The following is a 25,135-nucleotide window of genomic DNA, read 5'->3' as shown; positions in this document are numbered from 1 at the left end:
AACGTGACCCTAGCCTGCAACTCCACATCACAGTAAAGGAAAAGAGAAAGAACAGGTTAGAGTGTTAATGGGAGACGATGATGTCATAACGCACCGAGTTGCATGCAGGATCCCGAACGATGCACATGTCCACACACACAAAGACTTGCAGGGACATACACAATTAATCAATAACGCTACTCAAAAAAGTCCCGAAGTTCTCGTTAAGAAAAAAATGTCATGCTACGTCAGCGATAAAGCGCATGCACTGCTTCTTTTCTCTGCGCCGTTTCTTTTCATCAAAATGAGAATAACACGCATGACGGCGCTGATTACGAGAATCGCTAACGCTTCCTCGATCTACATCTTGGAGAAATTCTTATGGCCGCCGCCTTTAGTACGCGTACGAGCTTTGATGCATGCATTTGTGCGTCCACGAACGACAGCGAGATAGCATGCGTGAGTCCGCGTATGCGTTAAGTACGCGTGTAGGTGCTATTCTTTTAGTGCTGTGTCGCTTCAAGCTCTTGGTGCGGTGAACGTAAAAACGTGTTGCTTACTCCATCTCAGCAGTTTAAAACCATTGTCGCGGTTATATCGTCATTTTTCTTTTCCTTATGTTTTGTGTCTAAAAAGTTTTAACCTCTACGAAAAGTAGTAATTCGGCAGTGGGAAGCGGTCAGCTGTATTTCCCTCTGCTATTCTTCATCGGATAGGTCTTCCTAGGAGACCAGATCCGCAGTGCAGGTAAATATTGTCGTCGGTAAAATTATTTTGGGCATTCTAATGCGATCGAGCAGGTTCCAGCAAGGGATTAAGTAATCCGAGGCTTTTCTGCGAGAGATATGGCGTCAATCTTTAAGCATCTTACTATCCCTCTAAGACAGGCCGGAAAGATTACAGCACCATACGCTGACTCCGATAAACACAGCCTACTTTCCTGGTACTCCCTCACGCTTATTCACAAAGTTAAAATGCATATCAAGGTATTTCGTTTTCTTCGTGGCTAAAAGATGGCTGAATGAATGAAATAGTTTCTCGCAGCTACTTTACTGTAAGAGAGTTTACTGAAGACGCAGCAATCTTCGAGGCGCTCCCGGCAGTCCTTTGAACTTACCCGCGAACTATAGCAACTTAAACTGGAGCTTTATGGTGCGAAAATTAGACGCCAGCTCGAAATTCGCATGGCTTTCATCACAAATGGCAAACAGCCACCACCCAAGTAAACACGATCGTGTGAATGATTTTGGTTACCTTGAGGAAAATTAACTACAGCTTCCCTTACACCTAAATAATTAGCACTGCAGAATAATCGCGCTCACATCAGAGAGCAGTGTCACGTCAATCATGAAAGGAATACTCACAAGCTTGCTCTTTTAGGCACGCAGCACACCTGATCAAAATGAGAGGATTCCAACAGTACAGAGTAGCTATATGTCATCTAGTTTCGTAAATCACAAGCATTTCTATTAGAAGCGACAGCGGAGATTTTTTAACGCTCTTGGATTATGGGCAAATAGCAGGTAAGACGAGAAGACACACATGGGGTTAAGGAGCTGAAAATCACAGAAATAGAAGGTGGTAGAGACACATTATGCAAGGTTTAAGAGGCGGGTTTTAAATTCCTAACTGCAAAAGATCTCAAGCTCTCGTTGTACTTAGAAAACGAGTTAAAAGACCGAAACATTTTGCTTCTAATTTCTACCTGCGTGCAATGAATAGTTATCAGCTACTTGTGGTACAATGCCGTTTGCTTACATAACACTTGTTTACTACGTAAGTCTACTAACGCTAAGAAGGCTTCCTATCTGCCGTTACACTAGTTGCCAAAAGCTTACGAAATGCAGAAGCGGTTGTAATGAAGGCGCACTTATTTGAATTACGCTGTTTAACCTTTTTACTTTACTTTGTATAAGTTTGATACTTGCATTACAAAGTTGAATGCAAGAATATCCCAGGTATAATTCGCTTTCATTTTTTCAGTGCATACCAGCCCTATTACGGCGTGATAAGAATTAATCTTTACAGGCTTCTAAAAAATAGACGCTGAGACGTACATCCACCTCTGCACATCAGTTAGGCGGTTTGGGGGACACAACGTAAGAAGATAACTGTTACCGTCACTCCTCCAATTAACTTAAATATATTACCTTTTTAGCCAATTCAGTTAGCGTGAATGTTATTGATGAAAACATAGGGAAGGTCGTTTCAAGGCCAAAGCATTTTGTAGAATTTTTCTAGAACACGTGGGTTCCGAGCTATTCGCTACCAAAGTATCCACTGATTTTGCGTAATTACGCATGCTTGTAAGGCGAGAGTAGTTGACGCGAGCATTGTGCCGGACGTATCTTCAATTTCTATACCCGAAAGTGAAAGTAAAACAATTACGAGCTTCACCGGCTGCTCTACGCCGTTGGCAGACGAAACGCCGTGTCACGCCGGAAGCAGTTTCGCGCCCATCGACCCCGCCCTGCAAGCGCAATGACATCGATTGAGCTTGAATTTGGTAAATTAGGAAATTAGTAAATTGGTTTTTTTAAGAAAATGAAATGGCGCAGCATCTGCCTCGCGTATCGCGGTGGACACCTGAACCGCGCCGTAAGGAAAGAGAGGAAGGTGGGACAGAAAGAAGAACGATAGAAAGAGATGCTGTAGTGGAGGTCTCCGGTATAATTTCGACCACCTGGGGATCTTTAACGTGCACTGACATCGCACAACACACGGCGCCTCTTGCGTCCGCCTCTGTTGCAACGCGGCCGCCGCGGTCGGGTTCGAACCCGGGTACTCCGGCTGGGTAGATGAAAGCAAATATATCGAAATACACGTGTGCTAGGAGAATTCTAGCAAACAGAATTGTGTAAAAATACGACTGTCTCTAAGTTCCCATTATAAATATGCCCACTTACTGCAGTGAGCAAAAAGTTTATTATTTGATTTCAGTTCATTAAATACCACGAGATTACAATAAACATCTCACTTTGTTTTCCCCTGGCCGAATAACTTATTTGCGGCAGTGCTTTTCGCGTACCTGTCAGCACCTGAATTTAAGATATCGGTTGTGCCTAATTCTGACGACCCTGTATATCCATTACCTAAGCCATGATTATATTTTTAACCCGTGTACTGTGCGATGTCAGTGCACGTTAAAGAATCCCAGGCGGTCGAAATTTCCGGAGCCCTCCACTACGGCGTCTCTCATAGCCTTAGTCGCTTTGGGACGTTAAACGTACCCCCTAAACCATTATATTCTTTAAGATTATATCAGCGCTCATCTCACCACTTCATCCTTAGTACGCTTTCAAAAGGTCACTCACTAATTTATTGCATGCTAAATCAACAGGAACAGCTTTCTAGATATTGACGGACAGTAATAGCTCCTCTCCTTTGTGATTTTGTAATTCTATGCCTGTGTAACAAACCGTAATGTGTTCGGTCACGCTACTGAATCGGTCGATTTTATTATCTCGTAGTGAGTCACGTCGTTGATGCCACCGCTTTATTTACGGCTGAATCAGCCTGATTTCAAAGAGAAAATTAAATTAATCTAAGAAGAGCCAAAAAAGAATACCTTAACGCATTAGAAGAGAATCTGCACCGACAGCAACATTTACCATCTTGTGGCATGTGATGTAAATGCATTTCGGTGAATTCGTAAAATGAGAGAGAGAGACAGAGAGACTTTAAAGGATATTCGTAAAATGACTGCATTAGTTATTCTAGTACCTTATTCCCAGCTCAGAAAACACTAAGGTGACCCAAATCAAATTCTCTAGTACTCCTTTCTTTTCAAAAGACAACCTAATAAGTACTGAATAAGGACATAAGTTTCAATAAGGAGTAAGAAATAAGCACAGGAGCCATATTTTATGGCAATTCGTTGCTAACCTCGTTCTTATGACTTTCTACCATGGGCGCCCATCTTTTGAAAGCAGTGCCGCAAATGGCAATGCCTTGTGACTATACCATCCGAATTTGCTGGCGGCAGCTAACAACAGCATAAGGGACAAAAAATTAATCAGCAAAAAGAATTGCTGAGTACGTCCCCCGTTTTCGGTTTCCATCGGAATGCAAAAATTTTCAAGCTGATACAGCCGGACAGCTGTTTGGCATAGCTGGTAGCGATCCATTCTCGCACGTTCGACAGCGCAATCTGAAAAAGACCATAAGAAATGAAAACTAACAGCATACGTTTTGCGTGGCGCCTGTGATACTGTTGTTTCACTCTTACGATCCTTGGCTATTTTGCGCAGTCGAACATTTCAAACTGAGCCGTCGTTTGACACCGCACTGTCGACACGTGTCTTTTCAGAAGTTCACTCCAAGCGCAGCGTCCAGAATCGTGTCAGCCGGCGCTGGAATGGCCAGAACAGCTACATCAAGTCGAGAAAAGGTAACCGTTCTTCGTCTCCCTCTCTCTTGACAACCCATTCAAACACGTCCCCGAACGAACTCTCCCCACGTCAACCCTCTTCTCTCCCTTCTTCCCCGCGAGCACTTCTTTATCCCCCGTGTGAACCCTTTTCGGATGCCGTTTCATCGCCCGCTATTTGGTCGGCGGCACGACTTCCTTCCATTCCGTATTAAACCATTCGTCACAGCGAGCACCTCCTCAACATCGACCTGTTTACTCTGCTTCGATCAAATAAAAGGTAAAAAGAAAGTTTGAAAAGAGAGTGAGGAGGCGGGAAAGAGAGGGGGAAAAGGACACAAGGACAAAACAAAACTAATGCTCTCCAAAGTTTAGGATAAAACCGGAACGAAAGATATTGGGAAAAGAGTCAAATAGAAAGAGACAGCAAGAAAGAAGGAAAGGCATTTCGTGCGCGTGACTTGGATGAGCGTAGACTTTGCGCGACGCGAAGCCCGGGCGTTTGTCAAGCAAAATAAGGGCGCGTCGTCGTCGTCGCGAGAGGCCGAAGGAGTAACGTGTGCCTAGGGATGTGAGCGCGGCGGTGGGTGGCGGAACAATTTTTCGCTAAAGTCGGCCGGCGCCTGCGCCCAGAGCGGGAGCAGTGGCTGTACGCGGGCGATGCGCGGGGCGGTTGTCGACACAAAAAAAAAAAAGAAAGGAAGAAGAAAGGGCAAGAGGGAATGGCGGGAGGTTGGCAAGAGCCTGGCGGCACAAGCGGTCCCGATTGAAAATCGAGTTTGTTCAACCTCATTACGGGCGCCTCTGAGGAGCGGCCGAGTTCTTTTGAGACGAACCGATGGGGCTCGCGTCGCCTCGCATTACCTTTGACATGTCGCGGCGCTGCCGAGTCGGGCGCACGAAAGGGCTGCGCTGGAACCGCCGCGCTGGAACCGCCGCACTGGGACCGTCCCTTTTTTTAGGCTTCTCTTTTCTTGTTCCATTTTCCTCAATTCCCTTATTCGTATTTTAATCCCTAAGTTTCTCCCATCATACCTTCTGTTCTTGCGTCTTTCACTATTTTCTTATATTCTTCAGCACAATCCCTGCTCTTGCTCTCTCCAATTGATCTCTTACTTGATTCTCCGTTTGTTTCTGCATTCCCCCAATTTTTTTTTTTGCTCGACCCGTCTTTTCTTCAGCATTTGAGATTTATTTGGTACAAACCGTTTTTCATTTAATCTCGCCTTTTTATTTTTCTCTTAGCCACACCACTTCCCCACCACTAATTTTTGTTCATGTTTGCGGTCCTTTTCAGTTTTATTCTTCTCTCTCCCTCTGCATCCGTCCTAGTGCCCCTGGATATATATACACTCAGCAAAGTAGCCCCGTGCCCAGACTCACCGATTGTTAGGGACGAATGGCTCTCTGCTCGTAGTGCGGCGACCTTGATTTTTCTTCTCTAATTTGCCCATTTTCTCACCAGCCGATACCAGATGCTTGCTTTTTTTCTTTACCTGAGGTCGCTTTTAGAGCAGAAAGAAAGAGTGGATAGGTCATTGGAATATACGGTACTGATTCTCTTAGTATTGCCTAACGCGTTGTGTTTGCTTTGCATACTTTTTTACATTGCCAGAGCACAGCTCCATGCACTCTTGTCAAGGAACTAAGACTGTGAGAAACAGCAAAAAAAAAGGACAAGAAAAACCTGACTATACATAACCCCTTGAAAAGTGCACTGCTATGGATGGATGTAAAACTTTATTATGCGAGCGAGTTTGGACCGTGCAAGGTCTCAGGGCCACCGCACAGCCCTCACATTACGCGCATGTGTCCAGGCCGCGTAGGGCCATGGCATTGGCACCCCGGTTCACACAGCGAAGTTGCATGTGCGGGTCCTGCGACGCAAGGATGGCCTCCCATTCCACCCATGTAGCGATGGCGGGCTGTCCCTGCGGGGGAGGATCGGCAGGGCAGCCGAAGTGCGAATGAACGGAATTTATTTAGGTTAAGCGATAGAATAAAAGCAATGGGAGAAAGAGCGGTTTGTTACCGCTTGCGTGCGTTCTCCAAGGGTGTTCATTAATCTCGGCGGCTAATTTGTGTTCGCGGTTTCGGTTCTTCCCGTACAACTTTTAAGGCATGTCACAAAATAGCAAACGGTGCAGTCGTGATGTTTTAAAACGTGGTTCAGAATTGCTAGTATAAATGACCATCAACAGCAAAGTAAAGATAATTGAAAAACTGCTAACTGCTAGTGCTGGATTTTTTTTTACATGTGGAGTGGTGTACAGTTGGGAATTAAATGAAATTTTAGTCACGCGTGCGCCATCGATGAAAACGGCTGGCTGACTTACCTACTGAAAATATTTATTTATTCGATCAGTTGAACATTACCAACGCTCATTAAAGTATAGTACTTTTTTGTGCGTACCCTTGTTTTTCTTCCTTTTCATTCTTGTCTTTCTAATGCATTAACCTTCGTTTAAAGAGAGCACAACATGTGTGGTGTCCTCCTCCTTATTCGGCCTTCTTGCTATAGCTAGAGATTTGTAAACTATTCTCGAGTCCTTGCACACTTTTCAGCACCAACAGTTGAAGACAAATTGTAGAAACACCGATCATACGTAAATTAACGCTTCCCTATTTTTTTTTCTTTCGCGGTCTACTAGCTATTCTGAGATAGTACATAATTTCGTGCGTCAAATAACAACGTCTAAAAGGCGAAAAGTTAGATGGACAACGCAGCGTTTGACCTTATTCTTACCTTATTATTTCTTAAATAAGAACTTCATGATGCTCATGGCTCCGGCGCCCATTTTCACCCCAGCCCGTGATAAAAACACGCCTTCTTGGCCACTTAGTAGTGATCTGAGCCCAATGCTATGTTTCGCCAATGCAACCAGGGCCAGCTTTGATGCGGCTAACTGGGTTTTTTTCCCCGAACAAAGAATGAACAACGATTGAAATTCTTGAGAATCCAATGCTTTACTTCCGTCTTTCAAACTGCTCGCAACATTGCCTTCTGCAAGTTATCCTTGTCCTAACTTTGTGTTATTCTTTTTTCTTCTACTGGTGCTTCAGTGTGCTTTGGGCTCCTCTAAAGTTCCTTGATTCGACGCCTCGCCGGCTTTCTCTGCTTCCTGGCCCCCAAAAAACTGGAGTTAACGGAGCGGTAGCGTATAACGCAGCAAACCAGTGTTTCTACTCCCCCACACCCGCCACGTCTTCCTCGGAGCTTCTGACCCGTTCGTTCTACGGGAGTAGCGCGCGTGGCGCCGTCGTCTGTTCTTCCAAAGACGGCGCACGCCACGGGAAAAAAACGGAGCAACGGGAAGGACCGAGCGTTGGCGAAGCACGAGCAATATCAATCTTGGGGATAACCGGGCCCGCACGCCACGCACGAACTGCAAACGTTCCCGTTCGCTGTTCCCTAGCTGCTACCCTGGCGGAGGCGCGCGGTGAGGACTCACGGGGCGTGTGAGGCGGCGGGATGTGGGGAAGGAGTGGGGATGGTAGCAGGAGAGGGACCGGGTTGTATGGAGAACACGAGAGAGAGGAGGCAGGGGAAGAGGGAGAGACGGGATAGGCCAACAGCGCCACCACGCAGACTTTACGGCTCCGCTTGGCTGGCCCATTAATCACGGCTTGGCGCGGCCCTTTGGCCTCCGCCGTGTTCATTTGGCGTCGCCGTCGCCGCGAGCGCGCGCGCTGCCGCGTAGACGCCGCGCAGAGAGCGCAAGATACAAGGAAGGGGAAGACCAACAAGGCGTCGCAAGAAAAGGAGACACGCTCCAGAGACGGGGAAGAGACGCGCGGGTTTCCTGCTTCCTCCTCCACCCTTGGCAACGTCGCAGGCTGGGAAGAGGGTAGAGGGAAGGGACCTCGAGAGAGACAGACGCCCGCCCGGCACGTTTGCTGCCGGGAGAACGCCCCCGTCGTGTTGTCGCGACCGTCTGTCTTGAGAAGGCCGGAGGACGAGCCGATGCCGCGGTTCAGCCTGCCTGCCTGCTCTTTCACTCCCTCTCTCGCCCTCTCTCCTCTGTGTCTTTCCGGGTCCTCGGCGTGGCGTCGTTGCCTTGTGCATGTTTCTGCGGGCGGTGGCAGCTCTCGCGTGTTTGCCGTGCTCCCGAATGTCAACCTCGAGAGTTGTTTCAAGTTCCATTCTGATGCGGCTTGCAACCTGTTGAAAGTAGCTATCCCATTCGGTCTTTGTTGATTGTTTTGTTTCAGATCCTTTTTATTTTCTGTTTCTCTTTCCGTGCTTCTTTTTCTGCATCGAAGCCGAGGGGATAGAGTTACAAAAGAGGGGATATAGACTTGGAATTTAAATGTACGGCAAAAGGCAGCATACTGCCTTAATTTTCTGTGTATGAAATCTGAAATGTGCGCTGTTTGTTAACAAGGCTGTTTGATCCAGCCGGCTGATAACTGTTCCTCAGACACAGCGCGATCTGCATGCGGCATATTTATTTGCTTCCACTGGTTTATTTTTATGAAGGACTATCTCTGCTGGACTCATTCATCGCATAACTTTAGATGGAAGGTTGCAGATTGGCACTTCTTCTGTCGTGGAACGTCGGAAGACCCTCGTTTAAAAACCGTCTCTTCGCGATGTTAGTGCTATATGATCTTCAGCGGTTATACAATCCATACATTACTGCAATTCCAAGAAAAACTTTAACCGGCAATGCAATCGCAATCTACCATATTTGAATATATACTTACAGCATTGTTCAAAAAGAGAGAAAACCATTAAAGAAACAAGCGCCGCACAGTTGCGTCGCATCACAGGGGGTTTTTTATTGAATACTATTTGCAGGTACTCGACATCGTGCCCGCTTGCACAGCTAAATGATCTTAAACACTCCGTGGAATGTAAAAAGTATTACCTTAATCGCTTTTAGCTGCATCTATCATTAAAAATAAACGTTGCATACGTTTTGAGGCTTATTACCTTGTACCGCTCGCGGCTAAGTTCCATTTCATATTTTCCTTAGCTAAAACCTGTCACATCATACTGTTGTAAGTTCAATAAGCCGTGGAGCTCTGACTGCCACAATGAAAAAGAAACAGGTAAACCTCGCAGACATTTCACCACTCTTCCAGGGCGAACGAGTGATACTAACAGCTGTACAGTATCCCATGTCCAATGACAAAACCCCATCGCAAGGCTATATAAGGGTTATATAAGGGCATAGGGTGAATTCCTTACTGAATTATTACTACTATTAATTTATTACTAAATGGCGTTGCCAACAAGCTGAAAAAAATTGTTGCTGGCACTTAAGCTCCGCCTTAAGAGCATCACGCAATAGCTTTAGTGGGTAGTGCCCATATATGCGGAACTGGTCATTCTAGACTCTAGACTCATAGGCCTCTAGGAGTCCTCATATACCCCTCCTGGCGCAATGGTGCAGCGGTTAAGCAATGCGCCACTGCGATGGCAGGTGCTGCCACCGGTGGGTCTTGTGCAACCTATGTTGCTCTTCCCGAGCAACCTTCCGCGACGGACTATTAACTTAACTGCCGCCTGCCACGGTGCGTTGCTTTTCGGGGGATTTTTCGTGGATTTTTCGTTTAGGATCAAAGACGCCGATGACGACACCAGATTTTGTGCAAAAACAGCTCCTTAACGCTATCGCCTTAAAAAGAAAAACGTATGAGTTCTTGCTTGGAATATGATACGCCGACTCCATTTACGATGGAGAATCTGTCTAACGTTCTTGTTGTAACACGACATATTTTCCATCGGGTTCATACAACACGAATAAAAGAACGAAGAAACGCGCAGTTGTAGTGCGTGACGGGCACCGGAATAGTTGAGTAACTATCTTTGTCGGTTTCTTATACCCCAACTCTCAGTTCATCAAGGCAGGAGCGAAACATTACAGTTAAATAATTGCAGCGCTGCTGTGGCCTCGTGGTTTGAGCACCAACCTCGCATGCGGGAAGTGAGCAGTTTGATCCACACAGCCCGTTGGTACCGCCTTTGATGCAATGGGTTGAAACTTCCCTCCTACCTGGTGTTCGGCTTATCTAATGAAGAATTCCCTGGAAATATGTCTCTGTCCCCACCCTGAGTAACAAAAACATCTTGTGCCAAGGCGCTATTTAGCGAAAGCTGCCTTTGAGTCTTTAAAATTCACAGTAACCATCGTCATCACTTAAAGAACAGCGCACCTGATAAGCACATCTCCATCAACTGCGCATTGTCAGAAATATGCCAGACGCGGGCCACAGGGCAGAGCTCGAACTAAGTTGCAATGCTCTAGTTGCGGCTCTTTGCACTCAAAATTAAGGCTCCCTCCCCCAGTGCTACTGGCAGGTGTGTTTGCCCGAGATGACCCACAGCGCCCACAGCCGCCCTGGGCATGTCTTCACATTCAATCCCTTTCTTGTTTCGCTCAAAGCGCGCTTCACATTTTGCACCCACTCTATTACTTGTGAAATTTAGTTTGGTTTGGTTTGGTTTATTGGGGTTTAACGTCCCGAAGCAACTCAGGCTATGAGGGACGCCGTAGTGAACGGCGCCGGAAATTTCGACCACCTGGGGTTCTTTAACGTGCACTGACATCGCACAGTACACGGGCCTCTAGAATTTCGCCTCCATCGAAATTCGACCGCCGCTGCCTGGATCGAACCCGCGTCTTTCGGGCCAGCAGCCGAGCGCCGTAACCACTGAGCTACCGCGGCGGGGCTGAAATTTAGTTCACTACCACTGGCTTTACTACCCATAAAGCTCTGGAGTTATAATACGAATACCTAAGCACCATATTGGAATTCCCCAGTCATGTGGCATAGTAACGGAGTGAACTAGAGACGTCAACATTTACTCTCCCACTCTAGGGTTTTAAATTTTGCTTCCTGTATGCTCGCATGTTTTTCACTACTAAATTCCTGTGTTTTTATTCATTCAGACAACGGCGCACTCATTAACCAAACCCTTCTAGGTTCTTGTGTCATATTATCGTCTTTACTGCTGCCAATTTTACGTATTAGGATTTTGAAAGCGTTTAAGCATTGAGCATTTTAGTAAGGTCAGAGGCTAGAAAAGTATTCTTTAATACTTTTCTTTGTATTGGTAGACTACATTGTTTCACTGGTTCATTCTTGCTGTCTCTAACATATGGGCCCGCCTTTCGCAGAGACTCCGCCCGAACTGAAGGCTGTGTTCACGCGGAAGCTGGTCGACCCGGGCGAGCGGTTCTCCCTGCGTTGCGTTGCCTCGGGCAACCCTCTTCCGCGGGTCACGTGGGCTCTGGACGGTGGCATGGTGGGTGAGAGCCACCGTGTGCACTACGGAGATTTCGTAAGTTCGGCAGGGGACGTCATCAGCTACGTCAACGTGACGTCGGCAACACGTGACGACGGAGGCCTGTACCGCTGCGAGGCATCGAACGACCTCGGCACCGTGTGGCACGACGACCGCATCGACGTCCGAGGACCACCCCGAGTAAGGCCCATGGCCAACCTGACCGTTACGTCTGGTACAACGCTCGTGTACCACTGCCCCTACACGGGGCACCCGGCGCCAAAGGTCACCTGGAGTCGAGGTCAGTAATGCAGATGCCGTGAGTCCCCATACACCCTAAGTGACACAGTGTGTGGGGTACCGATTGGAACTCAACTGCAGACAAAATAAAGCACATCGGGTGTTTAGGCTCTGGGAGTGTTTATGAATGTAAACAACGCACACTGACACTCAGTGAACGTATACCGTCGTATTGTTTGCGCTGTACCTTCCATGCATAATTATGCAAATATTTCATGACGGCAGCAGCATCAGATGGATCCAAATGCTTAGCATAGTGCAAAGCGCTTTAGGCTTGCACGTTTCAGTCTCGGTTGATTGATTTCGAGTGTTCTGAGCTTTATACAAAACACTTCTGCTTGGTGCTTGCCCCCTTTCTGTCCCGTAAGCTACTAAAGTGCTCTATACATGCTGTGTGATGAGCTCAGCTTTTGCTAGTAACCCCGTTACTTGAGCTATAATTTGTTCATGCTTTCGTTTACCTGGAGTCCTAGCAGCTTCACTCGAGCAAGATGTTACTGAACTGCATGAATCATGCATGAGCCTAAAAGTAAACAGCCAACAAAACTGGTTTCTTTTAGGAAGCATTAGTCCACAATGTCCGCACAACACGACAAGATCGACCTGCTTGCTTTTTTCGGGGTACACGCACCATGACAGATGCCAAGCAACAGGCGCATTGATTTCACCCCTTCTTTTTCTGGTGTTTGCAACTCGTTACCAGGCGGACGCGACCTTCCACACAACGAGAGACAGCGGGTCTTCGAAAACGGCACCATCGTCATCTCTGACGTCACCCGTGAGGCCGACGAAGGTGTCTACACATGCCGGGCGACCACTTCCAAGCTTGAAGACAGCAAAGACCTTAACATCAAGATTATCAGTGAGCAATGGCCCTATCATATTTTGAAGCTTTTACGTGAAAGAAATATCGTCCGACCACTGTTGACGCATACGAGCATATTTTGCAAATGGTTCGCTGAGGCTTTGCTGAGTACTGTGACAGACGACTCATGTTTAAATTTAAAAGCCACAAGCGGTAATATAAAGTTAGCTTTCAACTCTTACGTTTATCGTGAAGCCTAATGCATTTACACAGCATTGAATGGCGTTCTCACTTACACCTACATGCCTCTCTTACAGATACCCACGAAGTCAGGAAATTCTTAAGCATGCTAGAACATTTTTTTTATTTGCATACCGCTAACCTTCAGTATAGACAAAAAGAATAGGCTGTCATTGCCATGTGTTAGACACCATGCTAAATGCTCAGAAGCTCTTATATGCGTAACGTTGCTACAACAGATGGAAGCTTCTTTTCTGTGTTTTATTATAAAGACACAGTTCTGCGTTATGTTTCCACAGGCAGCCAACTGCGAAAAATATGATTGCGCCTTTACATCTTGGTTTACAAAAATGTTCTTGATTTAACTGACATGGAGTCGTCACTAGCTTCAATCGCATCTACTCGAAGCTTTCAAGAGAATTATGGCAGGCGCATTCCAATAAAAATGGAGTAAGAGGGTCGGTAATTATTCTGGTAGTTGTTACCGTGTCCCGCCCGAAAAGGCGATAAAGACACGAATCAAAGACTGCTATTATCCTCTTTCACATCATTGCCCATGTGAAGCTACCACAGAACAATTGCCCGTGGCTCCTTCTTTAAAAAAAATAATGAACTGCCAAATAAACCAAAGTTCCGCTAAAATTATGTTGCCAAAGTGCACGCAGATAAACATGTTAACAAATCAGTTAGCAGCACTGCTGTGCAAGCATTGCCTTATCCACTCAGAGAAGCTTGGAGCCGCAGTGCCTAGATTATTAGCACTCTGACCACATTTGTTATAAATCTCAAAGAAACGTTATGGTTTTGTTCTTCATAGGAAAGCCATCACCGAAGCAAAGTGGATTTCTGAGGGTCCACGTTCAGATGACTTCGGCGATGGTTTATTCAAAAAATTGTTGCTCCGTATACTCCCACGCGGTTTTTATGTATCTACTTATTCTCCAAGAAACTTGAACAGCGTGATTCACGTAATTTATTACAAATCATTACCGCTTGCATCCTTCGAAACAATGTTAAGGAGTGCATCGTCGGCGAAAACGCAATATTTCCGCATCCCAGACAAACCGCAATGCACTAAGCAGTGCGCAAAACTCGGGCCATATCAAGTTCAGGCTGCGATCGAAGACCGCTGAAAAATGCAAAATTTTTCTGAAATCTTATTATCCATGCACTTTTCGGTGCAACTGTGCATTTTCCAAAAATACAAGAGAAATTGCGTTGTGCAGACGCGCATGCTCTGAAAAATGCTCTGAAAAGTGTTTTTTTTTTCTATCTCAGTCATCTAACTAATACTTTAATAGAGGTTCCTTAATTCGTTTCTCAGCATACGGCCCATAGGCATACAGTGAGGTTTGCTATGTCAAGCACTGTCCGTGAGAAATCTCAATGACGTTGTTTTGTCAAACAGTCGCTTTATAAAAAATGATTGTCGCCTCTTCTGAAGACAGCTAGGTGAGATCGGAAACTTTGCGACAGCAGTGTCTACTTTGAGCGCACCCTACGTTCCGGGACTGGCTCATTGCGTGTCGTAGGGGGGCTCCTTCCGAGCGCGTGCGTTTAATGTATTGACCGCTATGTTTTGCAAACAACGGGCGCATTTCTTTTTCAGGGATCACCTAGATCACCCGGTATGAACGTGAACTCTTTTCGTTTATACCTAAAGTAGCTTTTTTAATTCTGGCCGCTGTGTTAGATGATCACACGGTTCAAACAGGAGAAAATGTGACTTCTGGATCATTTTCCCGGGTTTACGGTGTAGTGTCTGTGGTACAAAATGGCTTTTTTGTTATCATCCACAACGCCGATGCTAAATGTCCACGCATCCCAGGAAATGTTTTTTACAGCGAAAGCTGTTTTACTTTTGTTTAGTGTTAGACTTACATTCTACCGTGGAATAAACAGCGTCTGCCTTAAGACTATGATTACCTAGGGAATTTGTTTAATTGTATACAAATATTTGACTTTGAATAAATGTCAGTTTAATATTGCAGTTGAAATTCAATTCAGATTCACCCTGCCAATCGCGACAGGCGCCGGCCACTAGCCAAGATGGGAAAGTGGCAAAACAGAGAGAGAGAGGAAATTCTCCTCTCCTCGTTTCGAAGAGCGAAGGGAGGGGGAAAAGCGAGCGGGTGAGAAGCGACGGGAAGCCGATCAGATTTCTTTGATTCTCCTTCGCACGCTTAGCTTCCTCGCACGGCTGACGATGCAGATTACGCGGCAAAATGGGCTAAATGGCTAAACCGCAGCTGTAACAGCTTTCGATGGTTAATTTACAAAGCCGGTAAGCTTAGGTGAATAATTTTTTTAAAATTTTGGTCTAAGGACGTTGCGTAAGCTGTTCTCTTGGCACGCCTAAGCTCGCGTCGCTCTCGTGAGTACGAGCGCGTGTGAACTGTCTATAATTTACACCCCCCCATTTCCGTGCACCTGAGTGCTTTGTGGATTCGTACACAGAAAGAGCATCCGGAATGTCACTGCATTCTTCGAAATTTTGCGATAAGGTTTTTGCTTGCCACTTTGTTTCTTATTAATGCTTTTCTCTTCTCTACGAGACTTCAAAGCATGGCAAATATTTGTTACAAATCACCATTTCTCTAAGACAAAAACGTTTACTTGCAATTTAGGTGACTTCGGCAAACAACTGCTGGCACTTCAGCTTCGCAAAACGCCAAAAAAATAATTGTTTCGGCTTTGGTTTAAACTGCGTCAAATACCTTTAGCTTATAAGAAGTCATACCTGAGTAACTTACATGCAGAGCTCAAGTACATTGTATTCAACTACTAATGACGAAAAAGATACGCAGGTGACAGCTTGGACGGGTACTAAACGCAAGTCTTGTTTAAAAGACAAACGAACAGATATTGTGAAAATTGGAAAAGTGGAAAATAAATTAAAGCTTCACGGCACCGACTTCTTTGGCCTCATTTAAAGGATAATGGACTAATAACTGCACCAGGGCAAATTTATGCTGAGTGGTCTTGCAGCCTGCGCTGCGTTAAATCCTCACACCAGTGCAGCTGCAGGTCCGGGAATCTAAGGAAATTAGTCGGGAACATTGCTCCCTAAAAGTGCTCGGAGGTGCTTAGCGACGAGAGCTGTCCACACTGTGTTACTCTCGTTGGCCAGGTTTTTATTGTTTATTTTTTGTTACTGTCATCTTGAAGCTAAATGCAGTTCGCGATCCAGCCTTAATATATTTTTTTGGACGGCGTTTGCAGAGAAGACGGTGCTGAACCCGTTCAGCTTCCCCAAGACGCTGGCCGAAGGGGCGCAGGTTGTAATCACGTGCTCAGTGCGATCCGGCGACACGCCAATCAAAATCTGGTGGCTCAAGGACGGCGTGCCCTTCAGCAAGACGCAGCTAAACATCCAGGAGTCGTCACTGGGCGACGTCGGCTCCAACCTCGTCTTCAATGACGTGGGCCGCGCGCACAATGGCCGATACACTTGCGTCGCTGAGAACGACGGTGGCATCACAAACCACACAGCTGAGCTTGTGGTGTTCGGTGAGTACAAATGCATAGGGTGGTAGCGCGCAGCTGAGCAATCACTAGCAAGCAAACGTGCTGTCGTTTGGTGCTCAGAGGGCCTAGAGTAGCGATTCGGAATTGTTGGAATATTGTGTGGTTGAAGTCAAAGATGGAGGGTAGGGGGGTCTTCGACAGGGAGAAACAAGAGTGATATGTACCGCAGTGCCTCATAGGTTAGTACACTCGGCCGCTGAGATAGAGGGCGATGCTTCAATCGCAGTCGCGGCGGCCGCATTTCGAGGAGAAATGCAAGATGCGCTCGAGTGCCGTACGATGTCAGTGCACATTAGAGATCTCCAGGTGATCGAGAATATTCTTGAGCCCCGCCCCTATGGTCCTCCAATTCAGCCCAATTCAGCCCTTTCATCACGGCACCGTTCGGATGTCGGAGACAGTTACTGCTCCCCGAAGAGCTATCTTTGGTTTCTAAGATAGGATGCAGAGAGAGAGAGAGAGAGAGGAGGGTTAATGAAGAACACAAATTTTAAGCTAAATTTTAGAAAAAAGCGCATACATGCTACTCTCGTTGGCAAGCGCTTCTCGGAGAGAAAGGCGGAAAGAAAAGAAGGCACAAACTCACTGAAACAATTTAACTGCGAATAAAAATATACGGCTGTGGAATTAAGGGGAATGAATACCAAAAGAGAATGAAAGAAGGTTTTAAAGATCGACAAGGAGTACAATGTCAAGCCATAGCAAAACAATGTGCCGAGAATGCCTAGACATATCCGGAGGGTGGAAGGGTGGGTTGGAAGATTTTATAGTTCGTGAATAAGTGCAACCTCATATTATTTAACAGTTCTCTTGCTTTGCTTAGTTTTAATGTGATGGCATTTATGCCGCCGTCTCGCAAAAAAATTCCGGCTTCTCTTTCACGAAATTTTATGATGGGCGAGTGAGGTCACGTGACCTTGTGTCGTCATCATAGCCTGCTAACCGTGGCAGGTGGGCAACCTGCCCATTGTTGCCAGTTTTAGCTAATTCCACTGCTACCTACTGCCCCCTGTGGCACTGCGCCTGAGCCTAACGGGAGCTCACGGAAGCAACTTGGGCGTTACAAGCCCCACCAGTGGCTGTGTTTGAAACACCATCTTCCGTACTCCCTGCAGTATATGAGGAAATGTAATTATGAAGGCCCTGCCGTCATCAACATGACGTGAACACCAGTGGACCAATCATGAGGCACCGCCAAATTTTAAAATCTGAAGGCCCGCGAAATTTGTAAGTTGGCCCATTCCTCAAAATTCTAAAGCACCCCAAAAATTTTCGAACAACGTCCACCCCAAAAATTGAATAAGGTTATTTAGCAGGTATCAGTGGTGAATTATGGCGCATTAGTGGGTGGTATTATTATAATACCGTATGATGATCAAATGGAAGGTGCCGGAACATTGCAGAAGGTGATGACTCATAAGCACCATATAAGAGCAATGGAACGGGTTCCAAACAAAATATTAGACTGAATATCGTGAGAACATTAGACACTCGTTGTAGACGCCATAGCAGGCAACCTAAACGCTATCGCATTTTCATTAAGAATGTGGTCAAGGAGGTCTCGAAGTTTCTTGTTTTGATAAGTGTCCTTGTATACTTTTCCGAACCATTGCAGAAGGTAATTTTTATGTGCACCTGTTCTTTAAACAAACAGTGCCCGTATTTATCCATGGTTCCTCTCTTTGTATCTCATGGCTTATCTATCGAGCAAGCAATGAAGATTCAAAGAAGTGCCAACAAATTGAAACACCCGAAGAACGGGCAGAGGCTTATTTACGATCTACCTAAACCAAGTTTTTTTCATTAGCAGCAGCTGCATCTAGAACAGAGGATGTGCCTCTTGTTAAATATGTATTAGCTGAACATGCGAAAGTAATTTTAAGGCTGAACATACCACGCCTTGTTCACGTGTTGCTCTCCTTACGGTTCGTTGAACTTAGATGGCTATTCAGAGTTCACTATCTACCATTTTTGTTCACTTTACTTTCGCATTGTACGCCACAGCATAAGCTTAGGTTCTAGTTTTTTGTAATGATTTTATTTCATGCGTGAAGCAGCGATATTACGTTCAGAACAATTTTTGGCACACAGATACAAGGTAGTGTAAAAAAGTCCACTTTGTGTAACTATTCGAAAAAATCGCAGGCTTCTAGGTTCAAATGCAGGCCCCTGACATTGTCGGTGCATTGAACACAAAATGTGTATATAAAAAAATGAGAATTCACTGCGTTTATATCAGTTTCAATAGTTAGTTTAAATTTTTCCTAGCAAACTATGGGAGCTTCAAGGATCATAAATCTGCCGAAAACTCAATCTTCAATCTAAGTGACTAATTTCACAACCTACAGAAGCGGCTACATTTACCAGTTTTTTCATAAAAACGTTAATTTCTATTCCAGAGCAATAATACTATTGAAAGCGAATCTTGCTTTTATTCTCATGTCACGCTTACCTTACTGGGATCACTTAAATATTGCTATTATCGTAGCATAACTTATTCTCTTGCGCATCCTGCCTTTCGTCTCAATACGACTAGAAGGCCAGTAAACTCATACTTGCTGGGCTCACTAAATAACCTGATACAATGAAAGCCAACAAGCTTCCTTTGGGCACCAAAAGTTTCCGTATGCTGAAGACACAAACACTGCTAACGCCTACGGCGGGTTCACCTCAACTTGTCTCCGTAAAATGTTTTCTCGTGCAATTGGACTTAACTGCAGCATAGAAATAGGTTTCCGGGCGAAGCATTGACTTGCTACTGGTTTTTATAAAAGAAAACGACACGCTTACTTCTTTAATCATGTAAACACTGAAGATCGACAGTCTGTCTTTTTTTATGTCGTATGGCAAAGGTATAAATCGCAGAAGCGCTTTCGTGCTTACATTAAAAGGTGCATCTCTACGTGTATTCAACTTACAGTTCCACCGAAATGGAAGATTGAACCGAGCGACAAATCCGCCATCGTCAGGTCCAGGGTGACTTTTGACTGCCAAGCGGAGGGCCATCCACCACCACTCATTCGATGGAAGATAGCCCTCGGTGAGTTGCCTTGTTTTATCACACATGGTGAAGCAGAAATACTCCCAGATTTTCCCCATAGTAAGCGTCGCCCCTATTAGGAATCCTAGCGGAGCTGATAAAATTATCTTACGCGCTATCAGGAGCTGCAAGGAAATTTGTCAAAGAACTCAGCCTAGACAATTCTGCAGCTAACTGAATTTACTTTGAAAAATATGCGCACTTTGCAAGGCGTCCTGAAGCTGCGCTTAAAACGTCTGATTTATATAAGTGATGAAATATAGGGTCAATATTAGAAAAAAAAAAGAGGAACTCAATTACGAGCCCCTTGTTTATCAACGACGTAAGGCCTGCCCCTATCTATGCCTGTAGGTGCATAAAAGGGAACCAGTTTACTTATTCGTCCCCAAGTAAGGCCTCTTATTGTTGCCACAGTTAAAGAAGCTTGTGCAAGAAAGCGAGCTTTCATGAAGAGATATTGAAGAAAAGAATCGTAAATGATGATCAGTTCAAATGTTTTGCCCCTAAAAAAATAGTTTGCTTTGCCACAATATGAGTGTTTGTGCAAAAAAGCCAGCTTCGACAAAGAGAGTGGAAAAATTGAGCCTGGCCCCTTCCCATTGTGCTTTCAAACGGTTTAATGGAAGTGAAGGCTACGTTGCGATGTAATGCCAATCGTTCGGTCCTTGTTCCGAACTAAACATCTCGCTTGAGCTTTTTCGAGCATGAGCACGGCAAGTAAGGTTCTGCGCCAAGAAAGCAAAATTTATGAGGTGTGTGGGCGGACTATGGCAGGTGTGAAGACGTTGGTGCGACCAATTGAGCGCTGAGCCTTCCCAAGCAGCGTTTTTTATTGACTGAAGAATAAATATCGCTGCGCGAACACGGACATGGGCACTATATGAAACAGACATAGAAGACCCGCTGAGAGCCGTTACCCCCAGGAACACGAACACAAACTTTCATTACCAGCATTTTCAATGATTTCGTTTAGAAGGATGTCGTTCTTGTGAGAGAAGGCAAAACACTTTATCCCAAGTCTGCTACAAGAAAAAGATCAAGAAGGGTCACGTGGTTGCAGAATCATGTACATAGGAGTCAATATAACCTATAGGAAGTTAGCTAAACCACACGAACCTTCTCACGAGATCAACATGTGCGCGAAGCGTTAGTTTGCGTTTCTCCGCGTTTCTACACTGCATCTATCTACAGAGTTTTCTGCCTCTTCTTGACAAGGTAAACATCCCACCTAAAGGACGAATAAAAATGTCATTTTGAAGCCACTTGTCCAAAAAAAATAATCACAGAAACAGCGGTGAAACACTTGTGAATACTATAGCTTTTGACGCTTCTGACCCCAATTTCCATCTGCCCAGTGTACTTAGAGCAGCAACCAAGGACCACCAAAACTTTGCTCTCACTACCCTCCGTTCGACATAAGAAGCCACCGGTACAGCTAACGTCCACCGAGTATCTCTGATGGCAGCGCTACGAGTGGCGTGACAAAGCCACATCGAGTGTACGAAATCGCCTTGCAAAATTGCAAAACGTCCGCGGGAACAACAGGGACCGGCAATCACTTCTCTCTTCCCCCTGCTTCTACCCTTTAAAAAGAACGTCCCCGAGGGATAATAAAATGAAGCTGGTCGATAACCACGCTCGTGACGCAGCATGAATCTACGCACCAAATACAGATATGCATAAGAATAGCGCACGAACGCCCATTACGTACTTACTTTCTCAATCTAAATTTCTCTTTTTGTTTTACTCACCGCTCCCAGGGGCAAACGTGTCCCCGAAATTTTTCCCCTTATATCTGCGGTTTCCACTCACCAAAAAAAATTCCCTTTTTTTTTCTCCTGATCTATCTAATATTCAGAGCTTTTCTTTTCTCTGTCGACTTTATTTCACACTCCTATTCCCGCTTCCTCCATCCCCATTTTTTTCCTTCCCTGACGGCCACAGGAGACGATGCGGGCAAGGCGTTTAAGTCCATAATCAGCAATTACCATATGCAGATGTTCGAAAACGGTTCTCTCATAATCAACGATGTCGAGCCGAAGGACGCCGGGAAATACCTCTGCGAGGCCACCAATGGAATCGGCGTGGGACTGAGCACCGTCGTTCGCCTTTCCGTCCATGGTGAGCCCGCCATCACTACCGCCTCCAGTGTTGAACTGCAGGAGTGAGTTAGGCACGGCGGGAACGACTAACCTTCTCAAGGCCTTTTTTTTCTGCTTGTATAGGTGAATGAAAATAAGGCCTCATTCCAATGCACGACACAAACAGTTCCAAGTTTCGAGAACCAATCAATTCTGGAATGTAGTTTTCTGCACTGCGGCTCTTTATTTCCGTGCGTGTGCGGGCGTGCGTGTGCGTGCATGCGTGTGCGTGTGCGTATGCGTGTGTATATGTGTGTGTGTGCGCGTGTGTGCGTGCGTGTGCGTGCGTGTGCGTGCGTGTGCGTGCGCGTGCGTGCGTGCGTGTGTGTGTGTGTGTGTGTGTGTGTGTGTGTGTGTGTGTGTGTGCGTATGCGTGTGCATGTGTGTGTGTGTGTGTGTGTGTGTGTGTGTGCGCGCGCGCCTGAGCATGCGTGGGTGCGTGCGTGCGTGCGTGCGTGAGAGAGAGTTTGTGTGTGTGAGGCTGTGTGTGTGTGGGTGCGTGGGTGCGTGCGTGCGTGCGTGCTTGCGCGCGTGTGTGTTTGTATGAATAACCGAAACGAGCTCGATTTACGGAGCGAAGTCACATGAAGTTGCTAGTTTGCGAAACAAATGGTAAAATTGCGCAAAAGGTTTCGTACCTCGAGTCATTCAATTGCTGCTTTAAAGATGAGTTCGCTTCTGCAGTAGCCCGTCATGCGCTACCTACATATGAGAAATGACTTTTCATTTCCTTCATAGGTGTTTTAACATATATCAGTTCTGCCGGCCAGGAAGATGAAAAACTGCCCATATTTGTGAATTTTATGTTAGTGGTTAGCACACTCACTTCCATATTGCGTGCTTTATTATCTGCCATGACATGCCCAACTGAGCCGCTAAAGATATTAAAACCGCCGTCGAGTTAATTTTCACACAACTCTGATGATTTAAAGAAAGGTACGAAAAAAATGGACATCGCTCTTTAGCGCGTATAGTTTACGAATGTATAAGTACCAGCTTTGTAATCCTGAAACATGACTAACGCAAAGTAAATTCTTTCTGATAATACGTGACAAAGTGATGCTTACATGCGGTACATATACACGGGGCGAAGTTTCTAGTTGAATGGCCTTCAGATTTGCTTAGCCACTTAGGAACTCTCACAGAAGACTGCTTTCGAAGACTTTCTTCAACAAGATGGGATTAGATCTTGTGAGGCCCTTTTTCTTAAGCGTGTTACTTCATATGACACCACGCTGTCGCTGCCTCAACTGTAGGTTGACCCGTTTCTCACTTAGAACATATTAACTCTGGAGCACGTAACTACAGTAACTATAAATAGCCGGCCCGATCTATAACAGCGCTCTGTCCCTCGTGCAACCACTCCGCTGCCGGTTGTAGAAATGAGAATACGGACTTCTGCGGGCGCTGCAAATTTGGCTTATTAAAGGAAAGCAGTGGTGTTTACATAATGTTAGTGCTAGGAGGCGATGGCAACGGCAGGAGTTGGCGACTCTCAATATTTATGCCACTCCGTCACAGACATGCTACACACATTGTTGACACACCAGACACGCACCAAACCAAGCCGTTTCTATCTACTACGTCTTCTTATTATATAATCTTCCCCCTTGTAACTCTGTTTATGTTTTATTGTCCTGAAAGCATTTTTTCATAAACCTGTGCCCCGTGTATACAGAATGTAAGTGCCTTAAATTTTTCACTAGATGCACTTTCAGTGGATGAGTGCCTCCTTACCTAATTAGAATAATATAAGTGATCTTTTCTTTCGGTACAAAAATGCAACGTACAGAGAAAAAATGTCCCGTCTGATCTGTTTGTGTCCCGTCGGACACCTCCATTGCACTGTCTCAAAATCATGCATCTATTTGCCGCTTCGTGGCTCTGGTCAAAGCCAGACTAAATCCAAACTAGCTCACCTGCTTTAATGCTGTAGTTGCTTTCCAGGCGATAGTATAACACTGCATTATTCGGAAAACATAAAATATCAAAGTAGAGACCACCAGTAAACAAATTGAAAAGCATCTCCTGTCACGTCGATTGAAGTAATAAAGACTGAACCCATTGTAAGTTTTTTATCGAAGCACAAAAAACGTTTCGCTGACGTTTTGTTGTCCTTCTCGTGCAGTGGCCGCTCATTTTAAAGTCAGCTACCAAGCTCTTCGCGTCAACAAGGGCGATCAAGCACGGCTCATTTGCGAAGCCTACGGAGAGAAGCCGCTCTCCATTCAATGGAAGAAGGATAATATGATACTCGACCATCGCTACATATCAAGGTAGGTGGCACACATGAATAACGCTTAGCTTTACCTCTCTGATTACTTTTTCTTCTTTGATATAACTGAAATATTTTATATCAAAGAAGAGACCTTAGGGCTGAACCTTGAACGTCCACGAATATAGAGTCCTAAACGCCAGCGTTTCGACTGATAGATTTCCGTTCATCCGCATTTCCTAAACTGTGTTGCAACTATGGCACACTTTACAGAGAAAAGTGAATTCTTTCATTTAATAAAATCACTGACATGCGGAAGGCCTGTTCACGCCCGCAAAATGGGCACAAATATGAAGAATGAAACACAAGAGGCAAGCTAATACTCACAGCCAAAAAGGTAGAGAAACATACATGCGATCACCAAGGCGATACCGTTAAATGCGTGACCAACACGCATAGCGTTGCGACCTGAACATTAACAGCTGCTCATGCAAAGCGTTCCGCGTTACATAAGCGAAGCTTTATAAAGGTTCTTGCGAATTGCATGATTTTTTTGCGGAGTTAGTAATGGCGCTCCAGCTACAAGCAACTCAATGATGATGCCAACGTTTAGGCAAGCCTGTAGGCCTTTAACGATGAGATGACATTCAAAGCGACGAGAGGGGACGTCGGATTCAAACAGAACTTTACGTGAGTACTTATTTTCTCCGAGCTCGCTTTGCGTCTGGCTGCGCCACAATCAAGACAGCTGTGCCTGTGCATATGAGATGGTAGGTACATAAAACTCTCGGTCTAACATTGAAACAGGGGGTCGCCAACTGCTCAGATCCAACGCGCCGTACTTATAGACTCAGCGTTCTGCGGACGCGAGAAAAGAGCCAGCTGGGAAAAGCCCCCACCAGTTGTTTATTTTCGCCGAGTCAAACGTGGCTTACCAATGCTTACAAGCTGATTTTCGCCGTTTGTTCCATCAGCAGCTTGTCACAGGAATCCGAGGGCAGCATCACAATAACACCAGTAACGGACCTGATATCAGCTATCAGTGGCTACCAGCCCAGAGCCGCCCCGAAGGCAATCACCGCTCCGACGAGGCCGCGCGAAGCGTTTACCGCAATAGATATTGTGTGTCGTTCTCAATTTCGTGAGTGGACGCAGCGGGTAGGCTTCGAAGTGCTGCGCGGGAGATCCCGCTTGGCTCGGGGAATTCTGGCCAGCGTCGGAACCCATGCATGTACAGTTCTTGGATCCTGACCTGAATTCGATTTCCACCTGGCCTACCACGAG

General features: G+C 45.6%; 1 protein-coding gene across 1 annotated transcript in view; it reads left to right on the top strand.

The window, feature by feature from the left end:
- Positions 1-25,135, top strand: part of LOC149371621 (cell adhesion molecule Dscam1-like) — a 398,608-nt gene that overhangs the window by 291,119 nt on the left and 82,354 nt on the right. The window contains exons 7-13 of the mRNA XM_089565877.1: positions 4,289-4,369; positions 11,476-11,883; positions 12,586-12,744; positions 16,150-16,437; positions 19,376-19,495; positions 21,440-21,616; positions 23,765-23,912. Of these exons, the coding sequence (XP_089422003.1) occupies positions 4,289-4,369; positions 11,476-11,883; positions 12,586-12,744; positions 16,150-16,437; positions 19,376-19,495; positions 21,440-21,616; positions 23,765-23,912 (1,381 nt within the window). The remainder of the gene's footprint in view (positions 1-4,288; positions 4,370-11,475; positions 11,884-12,585; positions 12,745-16,149; positions 16,438-19,375; positions 19,496-21,439; positions 21,617-23,764; positions 23,913-25,135) is intronic.

Source organism: Amblyomma mixtum, chromosome 1 (assembly GCF_055824585.1).
Source record: "Amblyomma mixtum isolate Tamu chromosome 1, ASM5582458v1, whole genome shotgun sequence".
Lineage (NCBI taxonomy): Eukaryota > Metazoa > Arthropoda > Arachnida > Ixodida > Ixodidae > Amblyomma > Amblyomma mixtum.
Note: the sequence above shows the minus strand (reverse complement) of the source record. Positions and strands in the feature narration are given on the sequence as shown.